Source organism: Blastomyces gilchristii (assembly GCF_000003855.2).
Source record: "Blastomyces gilchristii SLH14081 genomic scaffold supercont1.3, whole genome shotgun sequence".
NCBI lineage: Eukaryota > Fungi > Ascomycota > Eurotiomycetes > Onygenales > Ajellomycetaceae > Blastomyces > Blastomyces gilchristii.
In genome coordinates this window covers 1,360,866-1,385,465 of record NW_003101680.1, presented here as the reverse complement: position 1 = coordinate 1,385,465, position 24,600 = coordinate 1,360,866, and the positions used below count along the sequence as shown (strand labels likewise).

At 47.4% G+C, this 24,600-nt stretch overlaps 10 protein-coding genes across 13 annotated transcripts; 5 read left to right on the top strand and 5 right to left on the bottom strand.

The window, feature by feature from the left end:
• The first annotated feature begins 22 nt into the window (after window positions 1-22).
• BDBG_01977 (uncharacterized protein) lies at window positions 23-2,323 on the top strand. The gene is made up of 2 exons (XM_002627260.2): window positions 23-773; window positions 901-2,323. The coding sequence occupies exons 1-2, from the start codon at window positions 144-146 to the stop codon at window positions 1,180-1,182; spliced, it is 912 nt and encodes a 303-aa protein (XP_002627306.1). The 5' UTR covers window positions 23-143; the 3' UTR covers window positions 1,183-2,323.
• Window positions 1,236-3,443, bottom strand: BDBG_01976. 2 transcript variants are annotated; one of them, XM_002627259.2, is made up of 2 exons: window positions 2,763-3,443; window positions 1,236-2,645 (listed from the first exon to the last, which is right to left on the bottom strand). In XM_002627259.2, the coding sequence occupies exons 1-2, from the start codon at window positions 2,972-2,974 to the stop codon at window positions 1,544-1,546; spliced, it is 1,314 nt and encodes a 437-aa protein (XP_002627305.1). In that variant the 5' UTR covers window positions 2,975-3,443; the 3' UTR covers window positions 1,236-1,543. The 2 variants fall into 2 exon arrangements, with proteins under 2 accessions (XP_002627305.1, XP_031576803.1); XM_031720580.1 differs by having other exon boundaries at window positions 1,257-2,645; window positions 2,738-3,443.
• BDBG_01975 (uncharacterized protein) lies at window positions 3,427-5,686 on the top strand. Its single transcript, XM_002627258.2, has 2 exons — window positions 3,427-3,548; window positions 3,603-5,686. The coding sequence occupies exons 1-2, from the start codon at window positions 3,464-3,466 to the stop codon at window positions 4,526-4,528; spliced, it is 1,011 nt and encodes a 336-aa protein (XP_002627304.1). The 5' UTR covers window positions 3,427-3,463; the 3' UTR covers window positions 4,529-5,686.
• Window positions 3,454-5,947, bottom strand: BDBG_01974 (uncharacterized protein). Its single transcript, XM_002627257.2, has one exon. It carries the CDS (start codon window positions 5,844-5,846, stop codon window positions 4,995-4,997), a length of 852 nt encoding a protein of 283 aa, XP_002627303.1. The 5' UTR covers window positions 5,847-5,947; the 3' UTR covers window positions 3,454-4,994.
• Window positions 5,948-6,061: 114 nt separating this feature from the next.
• On the top strand, window positions 6,062-10,684 carry BDBG_01973 (uncharacterized protein). Its single transcript, XM_002627256.2, has 3 exons — window positions 6,062-6,951; window positions 7,079-10,606; window positions 10,664-10,684. The coding sequence occupies exon 1, from the start codon at window positions 6,138-6,140 to the stop codon at window positions 6,915-6,917; it is 780 nt and encodes a 259-aa protein (XP_002627302.1). The 5' UTR covers window positions 6,062-6,137; the 3' UTR covers window positions 6,918-6,951; window positions 7,079-10,606; window positions 10,664-10,684.
• On the bottom strand, window positions 6,405-11,820 carry BDBG_01972 (translation repressor/antiviral protein Ski3). The gene is made up of 3 exons (XM_002627255.2): window positions 11,344-11,820; window positions 11,085-11,285; window positions 6,405-11,023 (listed from the first exon to the last, which is right to left on the bottom strand). The coding sequence occupies exons 1-3, from the start codon at window positions 11,457-11,459 to the stop codon at window positions 7,096-7,098; spliced, it is 4,245 nt and encodes a 1,414-aa protein (XP_002627301.1). The 5' UTR covers window positions 11,460-11,820; the 3' UTR covers window positions 6,405-7,095.
• BDBG_01971 (glycosyl hydrolase) lies at window positions 11,489-15,595 on the top strand. Its single transcript, XM_002627254.2, has 4 exons — window positions 11,489-12,541; window positions 12,607-13,541; window positions 13,600-13,918; window positions 13,997-15,595. The coding sequence occupies exons 1-4, from the start codon at window positions 12,158-12,160 to the stop codon at window positions 14,657-14,659; spliced, it is 2,301 nt and encodes a 766-aa protein (XP_002627300.1). The 5' UTR covers window positions 11,489-12,157; the 3' UTR covers window positions 14,660-15,595.
• Window positions 13,222-16,848, bottom strand: BDBG_01970 (CMGC/CDK protein kinase). Of its 3 annotated transcripts, XM_002627253.2 has the most exons (5): window positions 16,510-16,797; window positions 16,415-16,438; window positions 15,307-16,260; window positions 13,981-15,245; window positions 13,345-13,890 (listed from the first exon to the last, which is right to left on the bottom strand). In XM_002627253.2, the coding sequence occupies exons 1-3, from the start codon at window positions 16,555-16,557 to the stop codon at window positions 15,403-15,405; spliced, it is 930 nt and encodes a 309-aa protein (XP_002627299.1). In that variant the 5' UTR covers window positions 16,558-16,797; the 3' UTR covers window positions 13,345-13,890; window positions 13,981-15,245; window positions 15,307-15,402. The 3 variants fall into 3 exon arrangements, with proteins under 3 accessions (XP_031576801.1, XP_002627299.1, XP_031576802.1); XM_031720578.1 differs by having other exon boundaries at window positions 13,222-13,897; window positions 13,981-16,260; window positions 16,510-16,848; XM_031720579.1 differs by having other exon boundaries at window positions 13,981-16,260.
• A 1,339-nt stretch (window positions 16,849-18,187) lies between these two features.
• On the top strand, window positions 18,188-23,694 carry BDBG_01968 (nuclear import and export protein Msn5). The gene is made up of 11 exons (XM_031720577.1): window positions 18,188-19,356; window positions 19,423-19,608; window positions 19,665-20,130; window positions 20,179-20,303; window positions 20,354-20,425; window positions 20,480-20,704; window positions 20,754-20,857; window positions 20,906-21,164; window positions 21,223-21,365; window positions 21,419-22,017; window positions 22,090-23,694. The coding sequence occupies exons 1-11, from the start codon at window positions 18,451-18,453 to the stop codon at window positions 22,767-22,769; spliced, it is 3,765 nt and encodes a 1,254-aa protein (XP_031576800.1). The 5' UTR covers window positions 18,188-18,450; the 3' UTR covers window positions 22,770-23,694.
• BDBG_01967 (transcription factor) lies at window positions 22,314-24,460 on the bottom strand. Its single transcript, XM_002627250.2, has 3 exons — window positions 24,009-24,460; window positions 23,728-23,940; window positions 22,314-23,612 (listed from the first exon to the last, which is right to left on the bottom strand). The coding sequence occupies exons 2-3, from the start codon at window positions 23,887-23,889 to the stop codon at window positions 23,307-23,309; spliced, it is 468 nt and encodes a 155-aa protein (XP_002627296.1). The 5' UTR covers window positions 23,890-23,940; window positions 24,009-24,460; the 3' UTR covers window positions 22,314-23,306.
• Window positions 24,461-24,600: the final 140 nt, after the last annotated feature.

Here is a 24,600-nt window from a genome sequence, read left to right as displayed (position 1 = left end):
CCTGACCATGTTACGCCGACAGCGTCCATATTACTCCCCTCCTCGAAAGTCATTTTCAGCTCTATACTATAGCCTTGGTCAACGCGTTATTCGTCTTCTTTCTCTTCCCTGTGAACCATCTTTTGAAGCCTCGTCACCCCACCATGCCAGACAAGGACCTCGGAGAGCTTCTTGACCTCATCGCCGCGTTCAAGAGTAACCTTCAACGCAAGCAGTTTAATCAAGCTGAAAAACTTGTTCAAAAAACAGCACCAATCCTTCACAAGCTGGGAGCTTTCTCCTTAACCACTTCAATCGATGACAAACTCTTCTGCCTCGCCCGTGAAGCCCTAGAGCTGTCCGCCATTACCTCACTTCACCTACGAGAAGATGACCCAAGAAACCAAGCCCTTTTCACCACTAGCTACAAGCTACTAAAACCATTCTACGACAGAGAGCAAGCACTTCAAATGGCGAAAGACCCCGCTCTGGAACGGCTAAATCCGAGCGCCAGCCAAAGAAACAAAATTACGGCGCTCTATCTGGTATATCTGTTGAGCGAGGGCAATATTACAGAATTTGATACGGTTTTGGCTGGGCTGAGGGATGTAGATGAGGATAGTGTCAAAAATGACCCCATGCTTAAATATCCGATTGATTTAGCGGCTAGTATGACGGATGGAAGGTATAACGTGGCGTGGGAACAGTTGAAGCAGCAGGCCAGGAAGAAAGGGAATTCGGAAGCTTTGTCCGGACAAGCAAAGCTGCCTGAGGAATTTGAAATATTTTCGCCGGTATGTACCTCCTAGAGAGAGCTTCCTGCACTCGTGATCTATATTAGACGGAGATAAGGGAAAGGGAATTGGGGAGAATCTCCGCCTTCGGGTTGTCGCTGTTCCACCACTCATAGCCTTTTTCTAGGTCCTACTAAGCACAATCCGAATGTGGATGGCCGCGAGCGCCGAGAAGGCATACGAATCCCTCTCCATATCGAGCGCCAAAGATGTTCTAAAGCTCGACTCGGAAGGGGATGTTGTTGAATTTGCAGAATCTCGTGATTGGATTCTCAGGGATGGGAGAATATACTTTCCTCAATCAGAGGCGGAACAGGTACAGGGCTCGGAGAAGAGTGCTTCACGCGCCAGTCGCTCGATTATTGAGAATGGCATTGGCTATGCTCAGCAGCTAGGGACGATTGTGTAGTTACGGCGACTGTTCTTTGTACCTCCCGCCTCCCCGCCACTGTTGTTGCTCGCCTGAAACTCATATAGCGTGGATGAGCATCCTAAGTGCTTAGGAGAGAATAGAGCGTTCAATGCACTATATACAGTCTTGAACGTACGTCGTTGATTAGGAATTTTCCTGTATTCCCACTATTGCCAGCAGAGTTTCCTCTTTCTCACATTTCTATTTTCCTTCCGTGGCACCACATAGATAACATGTGAGGGCCATATATTTATGACTTGCATTGTGTATCAATCCGTCCACCATATGCCACTCACATATCAGCTCGCTTAAAAAGACACAACCTAACAGGAAGCGGGGAGGCATACATCTCCAAATCCTAAACCTTTGCCTTCCATATGCAAACCCTCTTATCGTAAAAGCTACTCGAGACACAGAGCAAGGGATCGCCCTGCGTCTCACCCTCCTCTCTACCTCTCCAAATATCCGATGCATAATTCATACTCTCATGCTCCGTAAACTGCGCCAGGGTTTCAATACTCCATGATCCCACCCTTGGCGCATCACCTTCACTACCGAGAGAACAAGTCACCCTAACAATTCTCCCCCCTGCATGCATACAACTAGCAAGAACCAAGTACGAGCGTGACCTCCCTGTTCTCGAAGGCCACTCCAGCGCCAAAATCTCATCTTCCACCTCCCTAATGATCTTCAGCCTCCACACCCCTCCGCCCAACCTTTCCTCAGCTAAAACAGACCCTCGCCCCGTAAATTTGTACACTCGAAGATACTCATCATAGCTCCCCGTAAGCAACACTGTTTCCCCACCTTCAGTAAACAAGGGCAGAATCGCCGTTACTCCTGCTCCATAATGCTTTCTGCCAACAGTAACTTCCATCGTCTGGGCGGTGAACTGCCCATCATCCCACAACATTCTACTACCTTCATCCCCGTCCCCAGCAAATTCATGTACACGCAAACCGCCAAAGTCGTCCCCGGAAAACAACGTAAGATGTTCTTCTCCGGATAATGATCTACCATAATGGAACGTGGTGAACCAGACCTCTATCGGCTCGCCTGGTAACACTATCTCTGTCATTGATTCTTTGGAGAAGTCGTGAGAAGGGGGGTTAGTATGGAAGATGGAGACTCTCCCGTCTGAAAAGGAGACGGCGAAACCGTCCGTAGATAGCTGGCTAGGAGAATGGTCACGGCCATGGCTATGTTTGACTCGTTTATCCCCCGCCAGCAACGGTGGTGGCGGCAACCAGGAGAGGTAGAGGGCGGGGATGCTCGGGTCCTCGTGAACGGGTATTGTGGTCAAGTGAACGATGCTACTGGGAGCCTTTGGTGAGGAATATTCAAGGCGGTATAAGGATACTGATGCTGCGCTTGTGGCGATTGCGAATTGGCTTTGGTCTCGTGGCGAGAAGTGCAGGTCAAAGACCGCATGGGGTAGTAGTGTTTTATGGATTTGAGTGCTATTACGTTCCAGTTGGCAATGGCATTTAGAAAAAATTCGTTTTGCGTAAATTAACTATAACGGATATATAGAGGAAAACAATATACCGACATTAAATGCATGCATGGAGTCTTACAGTTGACAGGATTCCGGATCTAGCTTGAAGAGCTGTATGGTTCCGGTTTTTATTTGTTCAGTAACAGTTGAGCTTTCCGATGATAATTCAGATAAAAGATATGTCCCGATGACGACATAATCTGGGTCTGCAGGACAGAATTCGAGGCAGCTCGGAGGCTGGTCGAGGAAAGTTGTGTGGAGCGACTCCAGGGGTTGTTGAATAGTCGCCATGGCACGAAATGAGATGATAGAATGCAGCAGAATAATAAACGCAGATATACGTATATTAGCATCTATTTATATATTGATGCGAGCCTATCTGCTCAATTATTTATTTGAATCGAGTGATAGGGTATTTCCAACCCCTACTACCCTCGTTGATGATGCTGCTTTTTTAAGGTTTGAGGTCGACTATTTATTCTGATAAATATCCACTTTTCTGGCTCTCACGCCAAAAACTTAGTCCCAGGCTTTCAACTGGTTAAGAAACCGACTATTTAAAGGGTGAGGCGTGGCGGGCCGCCTAACCCTTTAGAGTCTGTAACCGGCAGCAATCCCCCTGAGCTGAGGTCATGGAAATGAGTTTGAGGTTGACAACAGAGATATTGGCTGCTGGGATATTAATATGTGCCCGTGACTCGGTGTGTATTGCTGCCTGATCTCCTGATCTTAGTGGTCCAAGGGATATATATATATATATATATATATGATACCTTCCCAATGCGACCTCTGCCACAACGCGATGTGGAAATATTACCCAAGGCGACCACAGAGGGTTACATCTCTGATGAATCGAGCTTCTACGGTGCGTTCATTAAAATCCAAGAGGTTGGAAAGTAGCTTACACAAGACATCACAGGAGATGACAATCAAATCGCAACGCTTGAGGAGCAAGTATCCAACTTCAGCGTGCATCACTATTGGAAATCAATCCATCCAAAATCTCTAGCGACAATCGCCGCCCAGCAGCGAAACCTGGATACGAACATGGACGTGGACATGATGGACATCGACATCGATACCAAGGAAGAACTAGAAGGCACAGGGAATGAACCTAGTATCAACTACCATAACCAGACACCAACACCCAGCAGCCCCCACCGCTCGAAAACAGAGACCATTCCGCAATTCCTCGCCCGTCTATCACCGAGGACTACCACCGCTTCCTCCGTAGGTCCATGGATATACATCAAAAACCCTGCCATTTGTAATCCAGTACCATATTCAAACGAAGACATTAGCAACTTCAAAGACCGCGGCGCAGAGCTGCTGCAGGCCTTCAATGATAAAAGAGAGGCCCTGCGCGCTGAATTCCATGACAGACCACAGTATTTGTTGGAGCAGAGAATCAGTATGCAGTGCCGCATACTCGATGCAGAGATCTTGGAAGCCGCACGTGCGAACAAGATTATATCAGGCAAATGGATGCTGTTCCCATCCGTGAGACGAGTGGATATGGTTTGGGGGATCGTTGCGGAATCGACCGCGCGTGGGCAGCTGGGTATAGGTGCAAAAGTCGCGACAGAATGTGGTGGGTCGAGATCTGGAGATGCTAACAGACCAAGACTTATTTGCGTGTATACGGCTGATTTTGACGATAAGGCGGATATCATGAGGGTGCTTATGAGCATGAAGCAGTTGGGACTCTTCCGGAGCGGGCAAGGATGGGCGCCGATTTACTACAAGTGTGATGCATACACTTACCTGGGTATTATGAATAGTAATCCGTTCGGACTGAAGCAGAGTATGCATTCTAGCACGGAGATTTTGGCGAACAACAGGTAACTAGGTTGAATAGGGCGAAGTTTGTGTTATCATGGTATATTTAATAGTAACTTTTGGCTTGACGTTATACGGGGTATATGGACCTTCGGGGTACGTAGCGATACGTGATGTAATTACAAATATCTTCTTTCTCCCTTGATATTCGGGATCGGCATTTCTATTGATAAAGGGCGCTCGCATACGTGTTTCCGAGAGCTTGTGCCGCTTGGTCATCCGAGCAATGCTTATCATGAAGCCAACCTCGGAAAGGCGCTAAAGGCCATGGATGCTCTGAGCCAATGCTGAAATCACCCCCGCGGTATTTAACCAGTTGATTGACACCGCTCATGGGAACTTGTCGATTTCTAACAGCCGGATGTGGCCGTCTCATCCACTACGGGAGTTGTGGCATAGAAGGATCAACTCTGCAATGCCGCAGTGTCGCGTAGTTGTGACAGATCAGACAATGATGTCTGCCCAGAGAAACCTATTCGCCTTTCCCCATGATCTCTTCACAGGCCGTTCTTAACTTATCAACCCCTTTCACCCCTTTCCACTTCACCAGTAGTCTTTCTATCTCCTTCCAGTCTCTTTCCGCCTCTTCTCTCTTGCCATCATCCAGCAACTCCTTAAGCCGCGTAGGGCTAGCGAGAGCCCATCTCACAGTCTCCCTCTCCCGATCCAGGTCACCGTGAGGCTCCTCCTTCGGATCATCCCGCTCCAGCAGAGATTTCTCCTGTTCCTGAATCAGCGCCGCAGCAGTTTCTGCCACAAACCCGACTGCGGGGGTTAGCGTCTTCGTCATGATCACAGGCTGGCCTCTCTCCTCGATACTAGCCCGCATCTTTCCAATGGTCTCCACAGCCTTTATCAGTTTCGAGTAGTTATCGTATACAAGTGCTTTCCGCTCGCCATCAAGCGTCCGGATATCACTGATTAGCGAATTTTCTGCCTTGAGAATCGCTGAGAGGGAGGAAGTGGATAGTAAGTGGGAAATGTAGGCAGATGGATCGAAGTTGGGGCTGTCGAGTTCAGCGTGCGTTGCAGGAAGGGACGGGTGGGTTGTGGGATCGTGGGAGGTTACGCTAGGGGATATGCTTCGGGGTCGAGCTTGGCTGGGTTGAGACGGCTCAGGACCAGTAGGCCGGAGATTATAATAATCTCGCAGCGCAGCTCGGTTTCTCCGATGTGCAAGAGATGGGGAAGTGGCTTTGGCCATAGGGTTGGAGGTGTTGCTTGCTGCCAAGCTGTTGGTTTCGACAGACGGTCGACGGGATCCAGTCGGTGTAGGGGTTCGAGCAGATGATATGGAAGGGCGGGGCGAGGATATAGTTGACATGACGACTGAAATGTGTTTTTGATATTATTTTGGGGCAATGTAAAACTTCTTATAGGAAATGTCCGAAGGGTACTCGACTGATGATGATGATGATGATGATGATGTGACCTGGTACTCGTTGATGCCAAGGGAACTACAGAATCCACTAGGCCAAATTTAGAATTAAACTAGTGGTCCGTGCGGCATGCAGACAAACGTTGAACGTTGGAGAGCTATGGGACTCGCATAAGAAACGTTCGCAGAGTCCAAAATTATACGAAACACATTTGCCTAGGGCTGATTCAAATCATTATGGCCACTGACCCTCGAGCCCACATATCGAACCACCTCCTCATAACAAAATCCCTCCCTATCGCACAGCCCTGGCTCTCTCAATTTCTCTCCTCGCAGCGTGCAGCGACCACCCCCCTCTCCGCTCTGACCCAGACAGCCCTATTCCGCCTCCTAGCCTCGGACTTCACGACCTCTCTCGAAATCACTAACCCCTCTCAAGCCCTCCCAACAAACATTCCGGACCCCGCAGTCAAAGAATGCCTCATACCTGGACCAATTCCACTCCAAGTACTTGATATAGAGGACATAGGCAGCAGCCTCTGGAGCCAGGTTGAGTCAATTGAAAAGATAGAGCGCGGGGAAGAAACGCGTGGGCGAGAGATTATACGAACTGTCACCCGGGATGAGTCGGGCGATGTTGCGACTGCTGGTTACAACAACACCACTAATAACACCCCAAATACATCAAGAGCAAATAATAGCAATGCGCGGAATATATCATCCTCCACAACCGGCAATGGTGGGCCACATCGGCTAGTGCTCCAAGATGCGAAAGGGACGAGAGTCGTTGCAATCGAATGCAAACCAGTGGAGGAAGTTGGGATTGGGAAGATGTCTATCGGGGCAAAGATGGTGTTGAAAAACGCGACCGTGGCGAGAGGGATGTTGTTGCTGGAACCAGATTGCGTTAATGTGCTTGGAGGAAAGATTGAAGGGTTAGATAAAGCGTGGAGAGATGGGAGAAAAGCTAGGCTATTGGAAAGATTGGCAGAGCAGGCTGCTGCCGAAACTACGTGAACTTAAATGTTTATGCTCCAATAGTATGTTATGTGTAAGTATAAAATTTACTATCTACAGGATGGCTTGGTTTATTGTTTCTTTCTTTCTTTCTTTCTTTCTTTTACTCTCTTCTATTTTTGCAACATATGGGTCCTGAACTAAGAAATATATGCTGTTAGATGACTATCCCGCCCAATTACTCCGCCGATATGCAATGAGGAAGTTCCTTCCAACCATCCGGTATCCAAGGCGCTATCATTATTGCTCTTGCGGCAGCGTCCCGACGGCCAGTGAGGGTGTAGTACTTAGCCAGCTCTGCTGCATCAAGCGTTCCCTTTGGCGGGATGTTCTGCAATGCCGTGTGTAGCGCCATTTCAGCCGGATATGGCTCCGATGACGCCGCTGCCAGTGTAGCCCACCCTTGTGGTTGATAGGGGGCAAGCATTATAGACGTGTTAGCTTCCTGGCTCTGCCTTAACTCTTGCGAGACATCAGGATTTTTCACATGTCCAAGCTTGGCAATGCTTGCCAGAAGCTTTGTAACCTTCACGCGGTCATGTATGCCAACATCGTCACTTGTTCGCATCTCTTGCAAGTCTAACTCGACTGCCTCGATTGAATCCACGTCAGCATCCAGCAGAGCTATGACACCCAAGAGCGTTACGGCGCCAACATGTGTAGGATGCTTTTCGATGCAGTCCAAAAGCTGAACTCGAGCGGCTTCTCGTTCCTCCTCTCCGCCTTTGGCCCATAGGACTTGAGCCAATAAGCATACCGCATCCGGTGAACTGTCAGCTTCTTGCAGAGCATCACGGAACATGTCGATTGCCCTATCCATATCCTTGAGGTAATAATAGGCTAGTCCCGCCGCAAGATGTGACGAAAGTCGTAGCTTTTGGTTGACTAGAGGGTCAAACTCTTCTATGCCGCCGTCAGATGATAGACTTAGAGCAGTTTCTGCGCTGTCAACGGCCGCGTCGTATTCCATCTGAGCCAGATGCACTCGGGCGGCATCTGATTTTGCCTGGGCAAACCGAGCTAATGACGAGGTCGACTCTGAACTTTCGTATTCTGATTCCATACCAGAACACACATTTTCCAGGCTAGAATTGGAGTCTGCAAAACTGCCCATCCTTTCAGCCAGGAGAGCTGAAAGATGTTGCAATGGAAGATCGGAAGGCGATTGGGTATGGAGTTGGTGGAGGGCGAAAAGGGGTTGTATGAGTTGTTGAATATCAACATGCATCATAGAGTCGGAGATAAGATGGTCGAAGACGGAGACTGCATACTGCCTTTTCGGGAGCGTTAACGCTGAATTTCCTAGTTCAAAGGCGTGCGTAAAGAGCTCTCTGGCTTCCTTTACGTCTCCAAAAAGCAGAGCAAGGAGGCCCTGTCCAAGCCAAGCATGAGCAAAATCTGGATCCGCTGACTGTGCCCTTGTAAATGCCTCGTTTGCAAGCTCATGGTCGTTGTGAAGAATGTACAATACACCTAAATTCGTCCATACCTGAGGACTTCTTTCGTTTAGATGAAGGCTTCGGACAAACGAATGTTGAGCGACTTTCGGACTTAGGGACGTTGTAACAACTCCAAGTGCATTCCAGAACTCGGAATTACCAGCTTCGAGTTCGATTGCTCGTTTGAAACACCGCATCGCTGCTTTGAGGAAGGGTTTGTTTCTTTTCGATTTCGCCCCATCCTCCAAGCAAGTATATGCGCGATATTCTGCCCATCCAAGGTTATACCAGGATATTGCTTGAGCGTGTTTGTCACTTGTAGATATGGACACAGCGCGTTTTTGAGCAAGAATTGCAGCGTGCATGCATACGTTTGGTGATAAAACTTCTTCAGAATCCGACTTCGTGAGGAGTGATACAAAGTCTGTCCTCACACCATCCTCGTCTGCAAGTAATTCAAAGCATCCCATATCAGTTTGACTCTCAATTAGCTTCCTGTATTCAGTGATAGGCATAAAGGATGCCTTCCCTCGAATCCAAGAGAAGATGGAAAAGGCATCCGCAATTGACTTCCAAAGGTTGAACACGTCAGGGTGGAACTGTGCAATTGATATTCCATTTTCAATAGCCTTCCTTGCACATTCAGCAGCTTCCCCGAACAAACCTGACGTGACGCACTTCCATGCATTTTCAGTGAGGGTTTGCAAGAGTGCGATCGAGACTCCGAGCTCGTCTGGCTTTAAGTTCAAAACTGCTTCATATCTCGTAATAGCATCCTCGTATTCTCCAAGTTCCCGTTTCACATTTGCAAGCATGTACTTTGCGAACCAAGTTTGTTCCCTTTCAGATACCGGGAGGGTGGTCTCCAATGTCTCCGCATGCTCAAACGCCTTGGTAGCTGCGATAAAACGGCCGGAATTGTGATAGCTTTCAGCCAGCCCGACCCAGGATTGGTAATGATGCGGAGATATTCGCAATGCCGATTGGAACGCTACTATGCTTTTCGTATATTGTTGTCTGTTTATTTCCACCACACCCAGAGCGGCATATGGCCAACTATAGCCTTGCCGTTTCGAGCCCGGAGTAGGTTTCGCCCTTCCCGAATCCACCACTCTTTGTGATATCGCTTCAACGAGGTCCCACGCCCCTTGGTTTGCAAAATCCCTAGCTAGACGTTCCGCAGAATCTACCTCTGCAGGTGAAATCTCGAAAGCCTTATGGAAACACCGGCGCGCTCGCTTCCGGTCCTTCTTGTAGTCCTCATAGTACACCCCCAAGCTACTATATGCGGGTGCGTAATTCATATTCGACTGTATGGAGCCGAGAAAACTGGCGTAGGCTTTGGTGCGGTCTTTCCGGGCTACGGGTGACGGATCTAACTCCCATTGGCAGTACCCGATCCGGTACAATATCTCCGCTCTGAGGTCTTGATTCCGCGTACGACCCGATTCCATCATGTCTAAAGTTTCCCGTAGACCATATAGCCCTAGTTCGAGTGCTCCATTATGTGCTTTACACCAGAACAGTTCACTTCTTATCTTAAGATTAGTGGGGTCGCGCTCCAACGCCTGCTCAAGGAAGTCCACAGCGGTGGCATAATCCTGATCTTCTTCTAGGATCAGACCGATCCCGAGAAGGCAGCTGGTAGATTTCGGCCTGCGATTTAACATCTCTTCAAATATCTGCTTTGCCTCTGGGTGATTTTTTGGTGATTGGTATGTAATGAGAGCGGTAGCGAGAGTAATATTCACAGCGTCAGTGACATTACGCAGTTTTAGTCCTGTAAATCGCTGTACTTCCGTAATCACTTCTATACCTTTGCGAGCGACGTCAACGGCAGTCTGGAACTCATCCAGAGACAAATAAAGCTGCCCCATAATCCTGTGCGCAAGGATTGAATCTGGACTTTGCTCCAACCCCTCCGCCATCAGTAGCAAGCTATCCTCAGGGTTGATTTGGTGACTGGCTTCGCTTGACTCTTTATGCGCACCGTCTTCCTTCGGTTCGTCCGACTCGAGTTCTTTAGGGAACGGTGATATATCGCTTCGGAGAAACCCCTTAAGTACTTTGCTTAATCCGTCTTCGGGAAATAGCTCTATGAAATCATTTAGCAAGTTTAAATCCATCCCCGAGAGATCATCTGCATCTTGCCATTCCAAAACAATTTTCCAGGAAAGTAAAAACGGGTGCTTGATTATGACCATTTCCCGAGCAAGACGCAGGACCTCCTCACGCTTTGGATTTTTTTTGGTAGGGGGGAGAACTTGAAGAAAGTCATAAGCTCGCTGTATTAACCTCTCCTCATAGTTCCGGCGAACCTCATCATCATTAGACCAGTTAATCATTTCACGGTAAAGGCTGTCCAGGTTGCTACGCTGGAAGGCTTCACGTCTCACTTCGAGGGTCACCTGGTCAATCCGGGCGCCCAGCCTAGTCCGCCTTTCGCCAATTTCTCTGTTGATAAACTCCTTCTCCTCTGCTTCGCATATTTCTATGATACGAAGGTACGTATGAGCGGGATGAGGAACTGTGCCCTCAAGGATATCATAAAGAAAACTAGAGGGGAGTTGAAGCTCCAAAGCCTGCTTGTATTGTGCCTTGGAACCGTGTTTCCTAGCCAGTGTGGCATATTTCTGGACGGCAGATTGACACCTAGCTTTGTCGTCGCTAAAGTTGGTGTCAGTTAAGCGGATATACTATGCGAGGACGGCGTAGAAGCAAAGCTTACGCTGCAGCTAGTATCTGACATAGCCTTGTCACCGCTTTGCGATACTGGTCTAAATATTTGCCATCTTTCTTCTCGTACAGTGTGAGCAGACCCTGCCAAGCTGTTCTATCATCGTCCTTAATTGCAGTTGCCGCTAGGTATGAAGCCTCCGCCCCTTCAAAATTATTCAATTTATCAAGCGCAAGTCCGAGAAAAACGTGCCTGGTAAATGGATATATTAGTACAAGCAGACCTAGCCAAGTGTTATGCTTCCACATACGCATGATAGTTCTGGGGATCCTTATCACATAACTCCTTTGCCTTCCCCGCAGCCTGCTCAAAATCTTCAGAATCCAAACAAGTGCGGATAGACTTAAGAGCCCCCTTTACCGACATTATTATTCCAGACTGCAATTTCCGATGTGATATGACATGGCCAGTCTATCGTCAGCGCCCCGGGAAAAGTACGTTCGTTGTAGGCTGGAATGTCTCTCGCCGATGTGGACCTGTTGAAGTTGCTGGGAGGGACTCTTGCACGTCGTATTTCGTATTCCGTATTAGTTCTGGCGCCATACAACCTTGATCCAAACGGCCGTAATTTTAACCTGACATCAATTGAATGCGTATTCGCGCCATGTGGCACTGGTTATGGGGTTCCTCAATGCCTGTCTCCCGCTGCTGATGTTGCGAGTAAATAACCCAAACTGTGGCTGATGTCTTTAGCCCGCGGCTTCCTGTGCCACTCTCGGGCCGATGACATAAATATTTAACTAACTTACTCCCTAATTGGACAGCTGCCAGCATCACCGTCAATACAAGCTGGACAACGTGAGAGCATCAGCAGGGAATTGTACCTACAAGAGCAACCAGGTCCGCTGGGAAATTTATCAGCAGTAGTCTGATCGCTTTTGGCAAAGGGGTCCATTTTGATCTTGTTTAAATTCCGCGATATTCTCCAACGCTCGCTCGTGCACTCCCGCAGCAGCCCAGTTTCCTACCCGAGCTCCCTCCTCCTGCATCCCAAGCTCTTTGACAACGCTCCCTTTGTTTACTCCAGCGACGTCTCCGACTCTCACCCGTACAAAAACGATTAAATGTCTCCTCTAAAGCTCAGGATCGAGGGAAGCACCTTCCGGGATCCACAGAACAGAGAGGTCACTCTAAGAGGAATCAACGTAGACGCTGGTGCTAAATATCCCAAACACCCAAATATACCTTCGTATACCCCGCAGAACTTCTATGATGGGGATAATGTTTCCTTTGTTGGCCGACCGTTCGAGCTAAAAGATGCACACACTCACTTTTCAAGGTTAAAGAGATGGGGTTACAATCATATAAGATATATCTTTACTTGGGAGGCACTGGAGCATAGCGGACCCGGCAAATATGATGAGGAATTTATAAAATTCACAATAGAAATATTGCGTTTAGCGAAGGGCTATGGGTTTTACATTTATATGGACCCTCATCAGGATGTGGTATGTTCTCTTGATGTATATCTGCGCTAGATAAAGGCTTTCTGTCGCTAACCTCAAACACATAGTGGTCTCGATTCTCTGGCGGCTCGGGGGCTCCTATGTGGACGATTTACGCAGCTGGGTTCAATCCTCGCAACTTCAATGTCACGCAGGCTGCTCTTGTGCAAAACACCTGGCTTCCCGACCCGGCCTCCTTTCCGAAAATGATCTGGAGCACGAATTATACCCGGCTCGTCTGCCAAACAATTTTCACCCTTTTCTGGGCAGGCAGGGACTTCGCACCAAAGGCAATTATCGATGGCAAAAATATTCAAGATTACCTCCAAAGCCACTACATAAACGCGTGCAAACATCTGGCAACACGGATCCATGAGGCAGGCGATCTAGAGGACGAGGTTGTCATCGGGTGGGAAAATATGAACGAGGTGAATCGAGGGTTGGTAGGAGTTCAGGACCTCTCTGCTATCCCGGCAGAACAACAACTCCAACTTGGCACTTCGCCAACTGCTTTTCAGGGGATGTTGACTGGCTCCGGCCGTGCGTGCGAAGTGAACACATGGGGATTTGGCAGCTTTGGGCCATACCAAATTGGAAGGGAACTTGTTGATCCTAAGGGTGAAATTGCTTGGCTCCCTGCCGATTACGATGACACTTTCTATGGCTGGAAAAGGGACCCTCAGTGGAAATTGGGAGAATGTCTCTGGGCTCAACACGGCGTCTGGGATCCCAGCACTGACAGTTTGCTGAAAAAAGACTACTTCGCCAAGGACCCGAACACCGGTAAAGCCCTCAACTACGAGGAATTTACGAATCAATATTTTATGGCTCACTATCGGAATTTCAGGGATGCCATTAGAAGTGTGCATTCCAATGCTATCATGTTCTGTCAGCCTGCTGTGTTGGAGCTACCTCCGTCCATTAAGGGGACCGAAGATGATGATCCAAACATGGTCCATGCTGCGCATCAGTACGATGGGCTTACACTCATGACTAAGCATTGGTGAGTTTATGTGTCCGTTCTTCTTCTATTGGCATATGATTGACATATTCGTTTTTAGGAATCGAATTTACAACGTGGACGTAGTCGGGGTTATACGAGGGAAATATCTCAGCCCGATATTCGCTATCAAAATAGGAGAAACTGCAATTAGAAATTGTCTCCGCGATCAGCTACGCTTTTTGCGAAAAGAGAGCTTCGATTACATGGGGATTCACCCAATGGTTTTCACCGAGATTGGTATCCCATATGACATGGACGATAAGCACGCTTATAAAACAGGCGATTATAGCAGCCAAATCAGTGCAATGGATGCTAATCACTTTGCGATCGAAGGGAGTGGATCAAACGGCTTTTCGCTGTGGTGTTATACGTCAGAGGTACGGGAAACAGCTCACCCCAGAAAGCACGGAAGACGGGGAAAAAACGTGAAATAACTAACCCCGTTACTGTTTTAGAATTGCCATGAATGGGGTGATCGATGGAACGGCGAGGATCTTTCCATATTCTCAACCGATGACCTAGAATTTCCTCCTCCAAATCTAGATGTACTCGGGGAGATCTCGCAGGATCGGCCTTCTACATCCTCCGATCGAACCTCCCCCGCATTCTCCGCTGCTCAAAGCAACTCAGTCACCCAGGTTTCCGCTGGGAACCTGAAAGACGCTATTCCGCAGCCATCTATCACACAGGCGTCACAGCCGTCCTCCGAGCTGACGGATAAGCCTGGCTTCCGTGCAGCTGAAGCGTTTGTCCGGCCAAGTCCTGTCCTTACTCACGGCTCCATCAAAGAATATGGGTTCGACCTCCGCAACTGTCTCTTCACGCTATCCTTATCGGCCGAGACTGCAACACCTGAGGATGCCCCTTCCATTATTTACCTCCCCGAGTGGCACTATCCAAGAATGCACACAGAGGTCGCGGTTAGCGGTGGAAAATGGGTTATCGATGTTCAAGCTGTTGGGTCTGGAACCCTGCAAATGCTGAAATGGTGGCATGCAGAGGGTGACCAAAATATCAAAATCCAGGGCGTAAAGCGCAGAGCTGCTACTGTCCCTGACACCAGTGAGGATGAAGGGTACCTTGAGCAATGCCAGCGTAATTCTTGCAGCGTGATGTAGTGCCTTGCAGTATTTTGTGTCGGTTCCCAGCCTAACTTTCCTGGTTTTTTGTGTTGTGTTTGTTTTCTTACTTCTTCTGATATGAGAGTTTCGGTGTTTGTTTCGAAAGTTCGCTCCTGGCATTTTGTCGTCGTCCGGATATAGGTGCTGTTACACTGCTGGTTGGTTCAATCATGATATAGACGACTTCTCTTCGAGCACTTGGTAATTCTTTCTAGACTAATGGTGATATCGCTATGGAGTCCAGTGGTCTATCTCTTTCCTGCGCATAATATCATATATTAAACATTTGGCTCGCAAACGAAGTTTCGTCTCCAAGGTGCTGCCCCACTTCTCGATTTTGTGGTGTTTAGCAATTGGATTTAGTTTTAACTCGACAGCCAACGGGTTCGAGATATTGTTGTGAACTCTATAGAGTTAATCGTTAGCCATAGCACAGTGACGGCGTCAATGATCGGTTCAGTATCAATAGGGCTGTTCACACGAAAGCTCAAGAAATAAACATCAAAGGGGATTAAGATGAGTCATCAATATTATCCCGTATCGCAACTATGCAAATGCGAGACATGCCAAATTCAAAAAGTAACTAAACCATGCCTGATATCAGCAGAAAACTGAGAAAATGCGGACCCAAGATATGTATGTACTTTATATCCATCCTCCCCATTAAAGAAAAGTTTTCTATTTTCGTAGTTATTTTACCGTAGGTGTCTATCAACCACATGAAACGCTTTTATTTGATGCTAGTGCTGCTGCTGTTGGTGTTGCTGCATTTGATATCGAAGTTGCGGAAGATCGTTGAACCAGGCATGGCGAAGTGCGTCGGCCGCGCTAATCCGCATCTCAGGGCGTAACTGCAGCATGCGATTGAGAAGATCAAGACCTAGAGGATCTATCTGAGGAAGTATCAGGCTCAAATCCTGCGTGGCATACACGGGAAAATTCGGCTTATATTCCGGAAATTGTGAGATCCCGGGCCAGGAACGCTCCGACGGCGTCCCCATCAGACGGAAGATTTTCTGTAACTGATCCTCATTGGTGGAGCCAGGGAACAATGGGCGGCCCATGTACATCTCAGCCATAATACAGCCCGCAGACCATATGTCAATGCTAGTGTTGTACATACGGCTTCCAAGAAGTACGTCTGGCGCACGATACCACAATGTGACGACCTCGTGCGAGAAGGTGTTGACTGGAATACCAAATGCTCGTGCTAAGCCAAAGTCTGCCAGTTTCAATTGACCATTGGTGTTAATTAGGAGGTTTTGCGGCTTGAGATCTCGATGAAGAACGCGATTATGGTGACAAAATGCAACGCCCCGGAGTAATTGGTGCATGAAGTCCTTGATCGTGGTATAGTTCAGTTGGTTGTTTCGCACTTCCATGTATTTTTTAAGATCTTTGTCCATGAATTCGAAAACAAGCATTAGCTTGTTTTCCGTGTGGATTATATCATATAGAGAGAGGATATTTTCATGTTTGAGCTCTTTCATCAGGGAGATTTCGCGAATTGCAGTTGATGGAGTGCCTTCCTCCGAATCCAGATGGATCTCCTTTAGAGCCACCATTTCACCCGTCTGCCGGTTTCTTCCCTTGTATACCTATACAGAAAAAGTTAGAATGGGCGAAAACAGTTGTATCAAGCTATTTCCAGCAAACGCGGACAGCCAGGTGATGATAAAATATATATATATATATATATATAAAAGAAAAGAAAAAAAAAAAAGAAAAAAGAAAATTCTATCAGCAACGTACGGTCGCATAGGTGCCTTCACCAAGCTACAAGAATGGTTTAATTAGCCTAAATACCATACTAACTTTTGTATAATATTGGGAGGGTTTGCACAAACCTTCTCCAACCGCTGAAAGGAGCTCCGCTGTTGTCTGCTCTCCATCATTACTGCGAGTGTTCGTCCAGGGACAACGGCTACTAGAATTGAATTTCAAAGGACGAGGACCGCAGAGGAGGGCCAAACAAACCCTTAGGAGCAAAGGAATGGGAAGCTGCAGCAGACGGTCAGGCACATCACAGCCAATTTATATCGGATGTCGCCTGTGAAGTTGATGCTGGTTTGAACCACCGTGATGGGCGGCAGTAAATGATCGATGGTGGGGTGCGTGCCTCACCGCCTGCCAGAAACGGGCAAGATGCTTGAAAAATGCTGTCATTGCTGTTTATCCTTACAAAATTACAAAAAAATTTGATAGAATATTATAGGATTAGATCCGTCGCTTTGTGCCACTGGCCAGTTTTCAAGGAATAACCTATAGCCGTGCAGTGATGGCTATGTTACTACAAAATCTTGTTAAAGTGCCTGTTACTTCTACAAAGGTTAGCATTGCATGTCCTGCATATAGCATATAGTATATGGCGGTGCTAGCCGTGCAGATCAACCAGTTTGGTCACTTGGATATTGGCTGTAGTTATCACTGGAATCCTTATTATTAACTTCCCGTGCCCGGCATTGGAATTCCTCCCGCCTAGCCATGCTGATGGGTCGCAATTCTCTATACACTTTTACCTAGCAAAACCAAGACTTTTTTTTTATTAACTCGAACCATATGAGGGACAGGAGTGGGTTTGTCGCGGGCACGAGGACAAGTTCACTCAGTTTATCGAGCAGGAGCTCAGTAGCGGTATATGTCGACAGTGACATTTGCCAAATGTCATTACAAAACAAGAAATCACCCATGAATACCGTGTGTCCAAGGCGGGTGTTTATGCCTGATTCCCGGCACGATCCCGCTTGTCGCTACCAGTGATCGAGGGAAATAGCCCTTGCGCCCCCTTATCTCGTTTGTGATATTCAATTGTACAGTAGGTGTTATCAAGAATCGGCGCGCCAGGGCCGAAACAGCGGAGAGCGCGTCAGAAGGCCAGAAAGCCTGCGGATTCATCCGATTTTGCGAAGATATGGTATAGTAGGCGAAGGCATTATCCCGAAAGCTGTAACTGGTCTGTGTGGAGGATTCCGAATGTGCTCACGAGGTTCCGGGGTATACTCCGGCGATGCTGAAATCAAGGCTGAAGGTTGAGGATACGGGGCGGAGGAGGATACGGACGGGAAGAGGAGCCTAACAAAATCTAGTAGACCTAGGGAGAACACACAATGACTCGCCAAAAATAACCAATACTATCGCATATATCATGGATGGACACCATCACCATTTCCTCCAACGTAGTACTGTAGGCACCCGTCATAGTGAGTTAGAGTATGACGAAACTGGGAAAACCGAGTGAGTCACCGGGAGCCGACGGCAAGGTCAAATAGGATCTTCCACGCTCGTATGAAACTGCGCATATCAAAGAGAAGGGAAATGGTAGAGTGAGTAGTACAGTGACGGTAAAGGGCAAGGCGGGGCTGTCCTAAACTGACGCGAGAGTGATGCTCAAGCGCGGACGTTGGGGGTGGAACCCGCCAGCGGGAAAAAGCCAAGACCGGGCCTGGCCCGCGCCAGATCGGCAATCTTTTCCTTTTCTCCCACACCCAGCAAGTCCTCCCCAATTTCAGCCACCATCCAAACATCTCTCACCCAAGCAGACCTGGTCGCCAGCTGATATCGTTTCAACGGTCTGCAAGGTGTCCTAGAGCGCGCTAAATTAGTCTTCAAACTGTTTAAAATTTAAACAAATACAAAATCTCGCATGGTAGTTAAGATATTCACCTTTTGATCTCGAATTTCATCACGCCCACGGAGTTTAAACCATGCATCGACGCCACTATTAGAACCATGAAACTTTGATATCAGTATTCTTTGCTCAGACAGTCCCTTGCTTAGTTCTGGGTTATATGAGTGGGAACAGCATGGCAGGACCTGTCCCTCCCTCCATGAATATTCAAGCTGTTGGCGGCAGCAACACGTTGAATTCCGTGGTGCCAAACATGGATAGCATCATACAAGCTCTAGATATTATTCACAACCCAACTTCAACCAACGCCATCCGTCAACAAGCTTCCGAATTTCTCGAATCTCAGAAACATTCAAAATCAGCGGTCGACATCGGCTTCGCTTTGGCGATGGAGAAAAGCAACTCTCCCGTCCTTCGCCATTTCGGCCTGTCTTTACTTCAGCCTTTTCTAAGGCATAGCTACTCACGCTTGTCCAAGGAAGAACAGGAGAATGCCAAAAGCAAAATTATCCTTTTGGCCATATCAATAAGCCCTCAGGATGAGTCGTTTATCGGCAACAAAGTGGCGCTACTCTGGGTAGAAGGAGCGAAACGCAGCTGGGGGGCTGGTAAATGGACAGATATGGATGCCGACTTGATTCAAATATGGAATATGTCTTGGGCACATAAAAAATTAGTCCTTTCGATTCTAGAAACGTTATCCGACGATATTTTTAATCACGAAGATAAAACTTCCTCATTCTACGAAAGCCCTCTCCATCGCGCTCTAGTCGAAATAGTTCCTCCTTACTCGGTCTTCGAAGATTTGCATCCCGGGCGGGATCACTCCGCTGAACTACGCCATAGGAGCAGTGGAAGCCCCGGATGGCTATTCATGACATGCGGCTTTTTAGGCGAATGCCTAAATAACATTCACGACTCGCGCGAAGCCAAAATATGCGCTGTACAGGCATTGGCGACCTTGCGATCACTGATGCTATGGTCGAATCCCTTAGCAATATCCACTTCTATGTGTGTTCAAATTATTCTCAAAGCTTTAACGTGCCAGGACGATGATATTCTTATGGTATGTGTTCTCTCCAGCTCGGTGTCCATAATTTTCCCAAGCTGTGTCGACTGATTATACCCTTAGGCTGCAATCGATGCTCTCCACGCACTATATAGCAGGAATTGTGATATAACGAAGTTCCAAGACCTTGTCAATTTGGTATATCAAACTCAGAATCTTCATCTGCTGCAGAATCTCTATAACTGGTCGATTGTCGATGCACATGATATTTCGGACTCAAAATACACCATATCGAAGAAATTATCTGAGGTAATTATCCTCAATTTCTTTGTTGGGGCTTCAAAAGCTGACTTAGATATTTCCAGCTGATGTCGTATATTGCCGGATTCCTTGAGGAGAAGAACTTCGATTTCCATAAGGATATTGACTTGACAACATTCTTTCCGTTCCTCATGAATATTCTTCAGCATCCCAGTCTGACTGTCTCGATACCCATCCTTCATTCATGGTCTAGACTACTTGCGTCGAGCAAAATCACGAGTTTAGACGTAATTCATGGACTTATTGCACCAATACTTGAAACATGCACTCAACGTCTTGTACGCTACGAAACTTTACCTGAAGATACCGATAACCCCACGATTATATTTCTAAACGAGGACATCGACACCATACCGGAGAGACATGCATTCGTTGGGAATTACCGGCGATACTGTGCTCAAACAATTGAGCTGATAGTGTATCGACGTCCACATGACGCGATCCCACATATACTTGCCCGAGCAGATTACGTCTTGAGCAACCTACATAATGCAACTGGTCCTTTCAATCGTAAGTTCCCCCACCTATTATGCGTCGGGACATAGTTGACAAGCACAGCTGCAATATTCAAAAAATACTCCCTCTCATCGTTGCAAGCGGATACTCAGTTCACTGTCGTTGAGGCTACTCTAAGAGGCTTCAGCAAATGGGTGGATGCACAAGGGGACTCCCCACAACAGGATGTACGTGTTTCTCTATACATACAGTTTCTTGATACTTACATTTACACCAGGAACAACAACGACTTGGGCTGGAAAGTTCTCTAGAATCATGGGCGCTCAATTTAATCCAAAAGAATTTTGAAGTAAGGACTTGGAACCCACTCTGGTTTTATATAAATTGACTAAATTTGAAATAGGATCCAGTTGTTAAAGAACGAGTCATAAGACTTTCCGTTGACTTTTGTTACAAGGCCTTGAAGAACAAGCAAAGTTTTGCGCTTAAGGTTCTTGAACACATTCTCATGACCAACCTGCCCGATCGTCCAGAATATCCCGCCTACTCTGAAGCTGTGAAGGAACTCCACAACACGGCTACGTACGAAGTACGGCGGCTGACAATACGCTATGCCGATTATTTTTCCGTAAGTTCATGACATGACCGGAAAGCCTGGATTCCACTGACTAGTTCAGACGTTTTATGATGCCCTAGAACCAAAGATTCGGGAGATTATTTCAACGTCTACCACGGGAGATAGGCCCCAAATGGAACTTTCTTCAATCCTTCTCATCATAATGTAAGTTCGTCCCAATAATTCAGATTCCAGGTTTCTAAAAGTAGTTAGGCAACGGGCTCCGCAGGTGGATCCTGATATACGGCAGTCTCGACTACAATTGTTTGTTGAGCCCATTAGACAATCCTGGAGTAGCGAAGAATTCAAGCAAATTTCAACGTCCTTCGAGGGATTTTGTCAAATTCTTGGCTTGGACCAAATTTGGCCATATCTACAACGCCTACAAGCCCAAAAAGTTGAGGAATGGTCGACAATACCTCTCGATGAGGAGGGAAAAAACATACAAGCCCACATGACAACGAAATTCCAGGTACAATGCCGTGAATTTTACCATCGTCAAAACGTTTTCAGCTAACTGATATCTCTAGCAACTTCCGCTACGCATGACGAAAACGATGCTGTCGGTATCCACAGAAAAGTTACAAACAACCGACCCGGCATACTCCATCGCATGCGATTTATGGCGCGACTCTATTCCCCTTATTCTCCCGACATTGCTCCAACTTCTGAGGTATGCATAACAGAGTCCACCCCCTATATGAACCTAAGCTGACCAGCCTTTAGCCATGCACATGCGTTTCACAACCCGGAAAATTGTCCTGGTCTGCCACCAGATATGCGCCCACTTGTGGGGCGGATCCTCACGGACCGGTTTTGGCAGGCAGGTATCTCTAGCGGCAGTAGAGAAGATTTCTATGCCCGCATAACTACCTCTAAAGCCACTCTGGAGGGATTTTCCTCCTCTGTTCGAGGGAAAGTCCGCGCTGTACGGGAAGCCTGTTATTCCATTCTTTACAGCATGAGCAGACTCCATGAACACTTCTACTCCTTTGCAGAGCTCCCAGTTCCCCTATCCCAGGCATTATTTAAGGATGCGACATCACTTTCCTCCCATCAGTTGTCTGTATTACTCAATATTTCCCGCTGTCTGGTTGACGACTGCCCTGCAAGATATCGACCCCATTTCTTGCCTCCGATGTTATCTGCTCTATTCATTCAATTTGACAAAAAGATCACCGCGGAATGGGACATAATAGAGCATCGAAAGGCTGGGATGGTGGAGTCTGATCTAACGGTGGAAATGAAAGATGAAAGCATCCTCCGCCAATTAACTTACTCAGTTGTCATCATGGTCGCCAGTCTTCTTGACCCGCAACGGGGAGGTCAGTGCTGCTCTTCCCAATCTCCCTCACTTTCCTTCGATTGTCATAATCTAACACTGCTTCCGAAAATAGATCCCGAAAAGGCTTCCGGGCCGAGTAAACAGAATGGCACTGCTAACCAACCAAGCCCGGGCGACTCCATTCGCCAGTTCGTTCTTTCATCCCCCCAAATTCTCGAACCAGTAATTCTCTTCTGCACACACGCGATTCGCATGAAAGATACCCGTTGTTGCTCCATCGTAACCCGTGTCATCCGATCTATTCTGGACGCATTCATCCTCGAAGTCGATAACCCCACTGCGAAAAGTATCCGCGAGTTCATCAGCACAGATATCCTAAAAGCATGTATCACGTCCGTCCACGAGCCCTATTTCGTCGACATGCAAAAGGAGCTGGCGCAACTTATCGCTTCCATTTGGATAGCGTATGGCCCCACCAGCGATACACCTACTAAGATCATAGAAAGCCTGCCAGATATGCCGAAGAGCAAAGTTGCGGCTACATATGCCGCGCTCAGAGAGTCTAGGTCCGGCCGCCAACAAAGAGCTCTAGTTCTTGACTTATTAGAGGGTTTACGGGGCGTGAGCATTAGCGAGCAGGGGCGCATTGCTGGTCCCCCACCAGCGCGGAGGAAACCCAAATCCGCGCTCCAGGAACGTTATACGACGGAAATGGATGTGCAGGAAGGAGGGAAAGTTGATATCAACAGTGGACCAGATCTTACAGGAGTGGCGGATATGTTTTCCTTATGATTTTGGCAGAATGTGGCACCTGTTTCAAAAACGCTCTCTCTACAGAAGGGAGATATCGCTGGTGCTTACTGAAACTGATTCATACCGCTTTGATTTTACCGTTTTATACCTCTATATCCTCAAGCGTCTATTCCTTTTTTTTCCCCATCTGATTTGAGAAGTATATAGAAAGATCGAAGAACGCTCTCTAACATGGATTATTAACTTTGTATAGAGAAGATAAAGGGGGAATATGGTCATAAACCATCGTTGAATTTTTTTTGTCATATTTCCCATTCTTTCTAACATCTCCGAAATCCAGCCCACGCCCCGTGTATATCATCATAAGTGCAAGCTAAAAGAGAGCGGCAAAGACGGAAAAAAAAAAAAAAAAAAAAAAAAAAAATGGAACCCCAATTCAAAAAATCCCAAATAAAACATTTCCTTCACAGCACGTATAACATTTTTCCCTTTCCCGTCCCTACCAAAAAAAGAGCCCAAAAGGAGAAACTTCATTTGAAAAAAATGGAACCCAGAGCCTCACCCTCCAGTAATCCCTCATTTCCTCTTCGGAAACTTTTCCTTCCCAATATCACGCCCAGTGAGCTTGATATTAAGCACGTTCTCGATCCGCGGTAGGATCTTTTTATCCGCGCCCTTCTTGTTCTGTTCCAGGTCAGCTATGATGGCCGGTGTTGTGTTGCATTTGGCAGCGAGCTCCCTCTGTGTCATTTTGAAGCCCTCTTCGTTGCGGCGGCGCATGATGGCCTTCCCGACCTCTTCGCCGACGGATTGCAGGGGGATAATGTCATCACTTCGGTCGACTTTGGTGAGATGTTGTCCTTCTACGCGGGGTTTGGATGCCTGTTTTGCGGACGGGGAGGGTTAGTTTTCGATGTTTTATCATCACCAAACAGGAAGGCATGAAAAGTCATAAAAAAAAAAACGGCTAGAGGACGAAGAAGAAAAAATCACGTACGGCATTCCCAGTAGCATATTTCTTCTCTGTCCCGATGATGGCACCGGATCGGGCTGCCGCGTTCAACGCAGACCGCCCTCTGACAACTGTCTCCCGGACACCGCCGCCTCCACCGCGGGCTCTGCTTCCAATACGGGTGACGGAGTCCCAGTCTTCAGACATATTATATTGGTAGATGGAGGTTTGTAATGTGAGAAGAGAAGTTGCGCTTGTCTGAGGATAAGCAATCGGTTAGTTGCCTGTCGGCGGTGAATGACAAGCTGGCGGGAGTGTATACGAACAGCAGCTAGTTATCGATTTAAAAAAAAAAAAAAAAAAAAAGGATTCCGTAAACAGAAATAGCAACGAGTGGAAGCTACTAAAGGGATGGAGTTTCGCTATGGCAGAAACAGGAGAGAGGGTATACAAGGCGAAAAGGATGGAGTTGGACAGACAAACAAAGACGCAGGTTGAAGGTTGATATTGATATTGATCTTGGGGGATGGCAAAAGAAGCCTCGAGAAGCTGAGTAAGAGTTTCTGCGCTAGCCTCAATCGAGAAAGGCGTAAGATGCTTTACATTACCAAACACGGGGGGACAGACTTTGACTCTTCAGGTGAGGTGGCGACGTTTTGCCCTACAGTATCGTATCGTCTTGAGGCGGTTAACATCTCCTGGTAACTAGCTGGTTTCATACGGAGTACAGTCTGTACAGAGCCCGCAAAGGACCCTGGAGAACATGTTACGGGAGTAACTACGTAACTACGTAACTACAGTTGGGAATTACTGGCCCCAGCCCAGGGCAATGACTCAGAGTTAACTAGTCATCCAGCTGTGGCTGTGCTACTGCCGCCTAACTCAGATAATAATAACCCCGTATATCATTGATGCTTC

What these genes read in the sequence shown, in the direction of transcription:
- BDBG_01971 (XM_002627254.2), top strand. Translation starts at nt 12,158, where the DNA reads ATGTCTCCTCTAAAGCTCAGGATCGAGGGAAGCACCTTCCGGGATCCA. An exon ending in ACACTCATGACTAAGCATTG is followed by an intron (nt 13,542 to 13,599) that starts GTGAGTTTATGT and finishes ATTCGTTTTTAG; the next exon opens with GAATCGAATTTACAACGTGG. An exon ending in TGTGGTGTTATACGTCAGAG is followed by an intron (nt 13,919 to 13,996) that starts GTACGGGAAACA and finishes TTACTGTTTTAG; the next exon opens with AATTGCCATGAATGGGGTGA.
- BDBG_01977 (XM_002627260.2), top strand. Translation starts at nt 144, where the DNA reads ATGCCAGACAAGGACCTCGGAGAGCTTCTTGACCTCATCGCCGCGTTC. An exon ending in AATTTGAAATATTTTCGCCG is followed by an intron (nt 774 to 900) that starts GTATGTACCTCC and finishes GCCTTTTTCTAG; the next exon opens with GTCCTACTAAGCACAATCCG.
- BDBG_01968 (XM_031720577.1), top strand. Translation starts at nt 18,451, where the DNA reads ATGAGTGGGAACAGCATGGCAGGACCTGTCCCTCCCTCCATGAATATT. An exon ending in TAATCCAAAAGAATTTTGAA is followed by an intron (nt 20,426 to 20,479) that starts GTAAGGACTTGG and finishes AATTTGAAATAG; the next exon opens with GATCCAGTTGTTAAAGAACG. An exon ending in ACATTGCTCCAACTTCTGAG is followed by an intron (nt 21,366 to 21,418) that starts GTATGCATAACA and finishes ACCAGCCTTTAG; the next exon opens with CCATGCACATGCGTTTCACA.
- BDBG_01970 (XM_031720578.1), bottom strand. Translation starts at nt 16,557, where the DNA reads ATGATGGAGAGCAGACAACAGCGGAGCTCCTTTCAGCGGTTGGAGAAG. An exon ending in CCTTTCAGCGGTTGGAGAAG is followed by an intron (nt 16,439 to 16,509) that starts GTTTGTGCAAAC and finishes CCATTCTTGTAG; the next exon opens with CTTGGTGAAGGCACCTATGC. An exon ending in GTGAAGGCACCTATGCGACC is followed by an intron (nt 16,261 to 16,414) that starts GTACGTTGCTGA and finishes TTTTCTGTATAG; the next exon opens with GTATACAAGGGAAGAAACCG.
- BDBG_01974 (XM_002627257.2), bottom strand. Translation starts at nt 5,846, where the DNA reads ATGTCAACTATATCCTCGCCCCGCCCTTCCATATCATCTGCTCGAACC.
- BDBG_01967 (XM_002627250.2), bottom strand. Translation starts at nt 23,889, where the DNA reads ATGTCTGAAGACTGGGACTCCGTCACCCGTATTGGAAGCAGAGCCCGC. An exon ending in AATATGCTACTGGGAATGCC is followed by an intron (nt 23,613 to 23,727) that starts GTACGTGATTTT and finishes TCCGCAAAACAG; the next exon opens with GCATCCAAACCCCGCGTAGA.
- BDBG_01973 (XM_002627256.2), top strand. Translation starts at nt 6,138, where the DNA reads ATGGCCACTGACCCTCGAGCCCACATATCGAACCACCTCCTCATAACA.
- BDBG_01972 (XM_002627255.2), bottom strand. Translation starts at nt 11,459, where the DNA reads ATGTCGGTAAAGGGGGCTCTTAAGTCTATCCGCACTTGTTTGGATTCT. An exon ending in GATCCCCAGAACTATCATGC is followed by an intron (nt 11,286 to 11,343) that starts GTATGTGGAAGC and finishes TCCATTTACCAG; the next exon opens with GCACGTTTTTCTCGGACTTG. An exon ending in TGTCAGATACTAGCTGCAGC is followed by an intron (nt 11,024 to 11,084) that starts GTAAGCTTTGCT and finishes CACCAACTTTAG; the next exon opens with CGACGACAAAGCTAGGTGTC.
- BDBG_01976 (XM_002627259.2), bottom strand. Translation starts at nt 2,974, where the DNA reads ATGGCGACTATTCAACAACCCCTGGAGTCGCTCCACACAACTTTCCTC. An exon ending in GATCCGGAATCCTGTCAACT is followed by an intron (nt 2,646 to 2,762) that starts GTAAGACTCCAT and finishes GGAACGTAATAG; the next exon opens with CACTCAAATCCATAAAACAC.
- BDBG_01975 (XM_002627258.2), top strand. Translation starts at nt 3,464, where the DNA reads ATGCGACCTCTGCCACAACGCGATGTGGAAATATTACCCAAGGCGACC. An exon ending in TGATGAATCGAGCTTCTACG is followed by an intron (nt 3,549 to 3,602) that starts GTGCGTTCATTA and finishes AAGACATCACAG; the next exon opens with GAGATGACAATCAAATCGCA.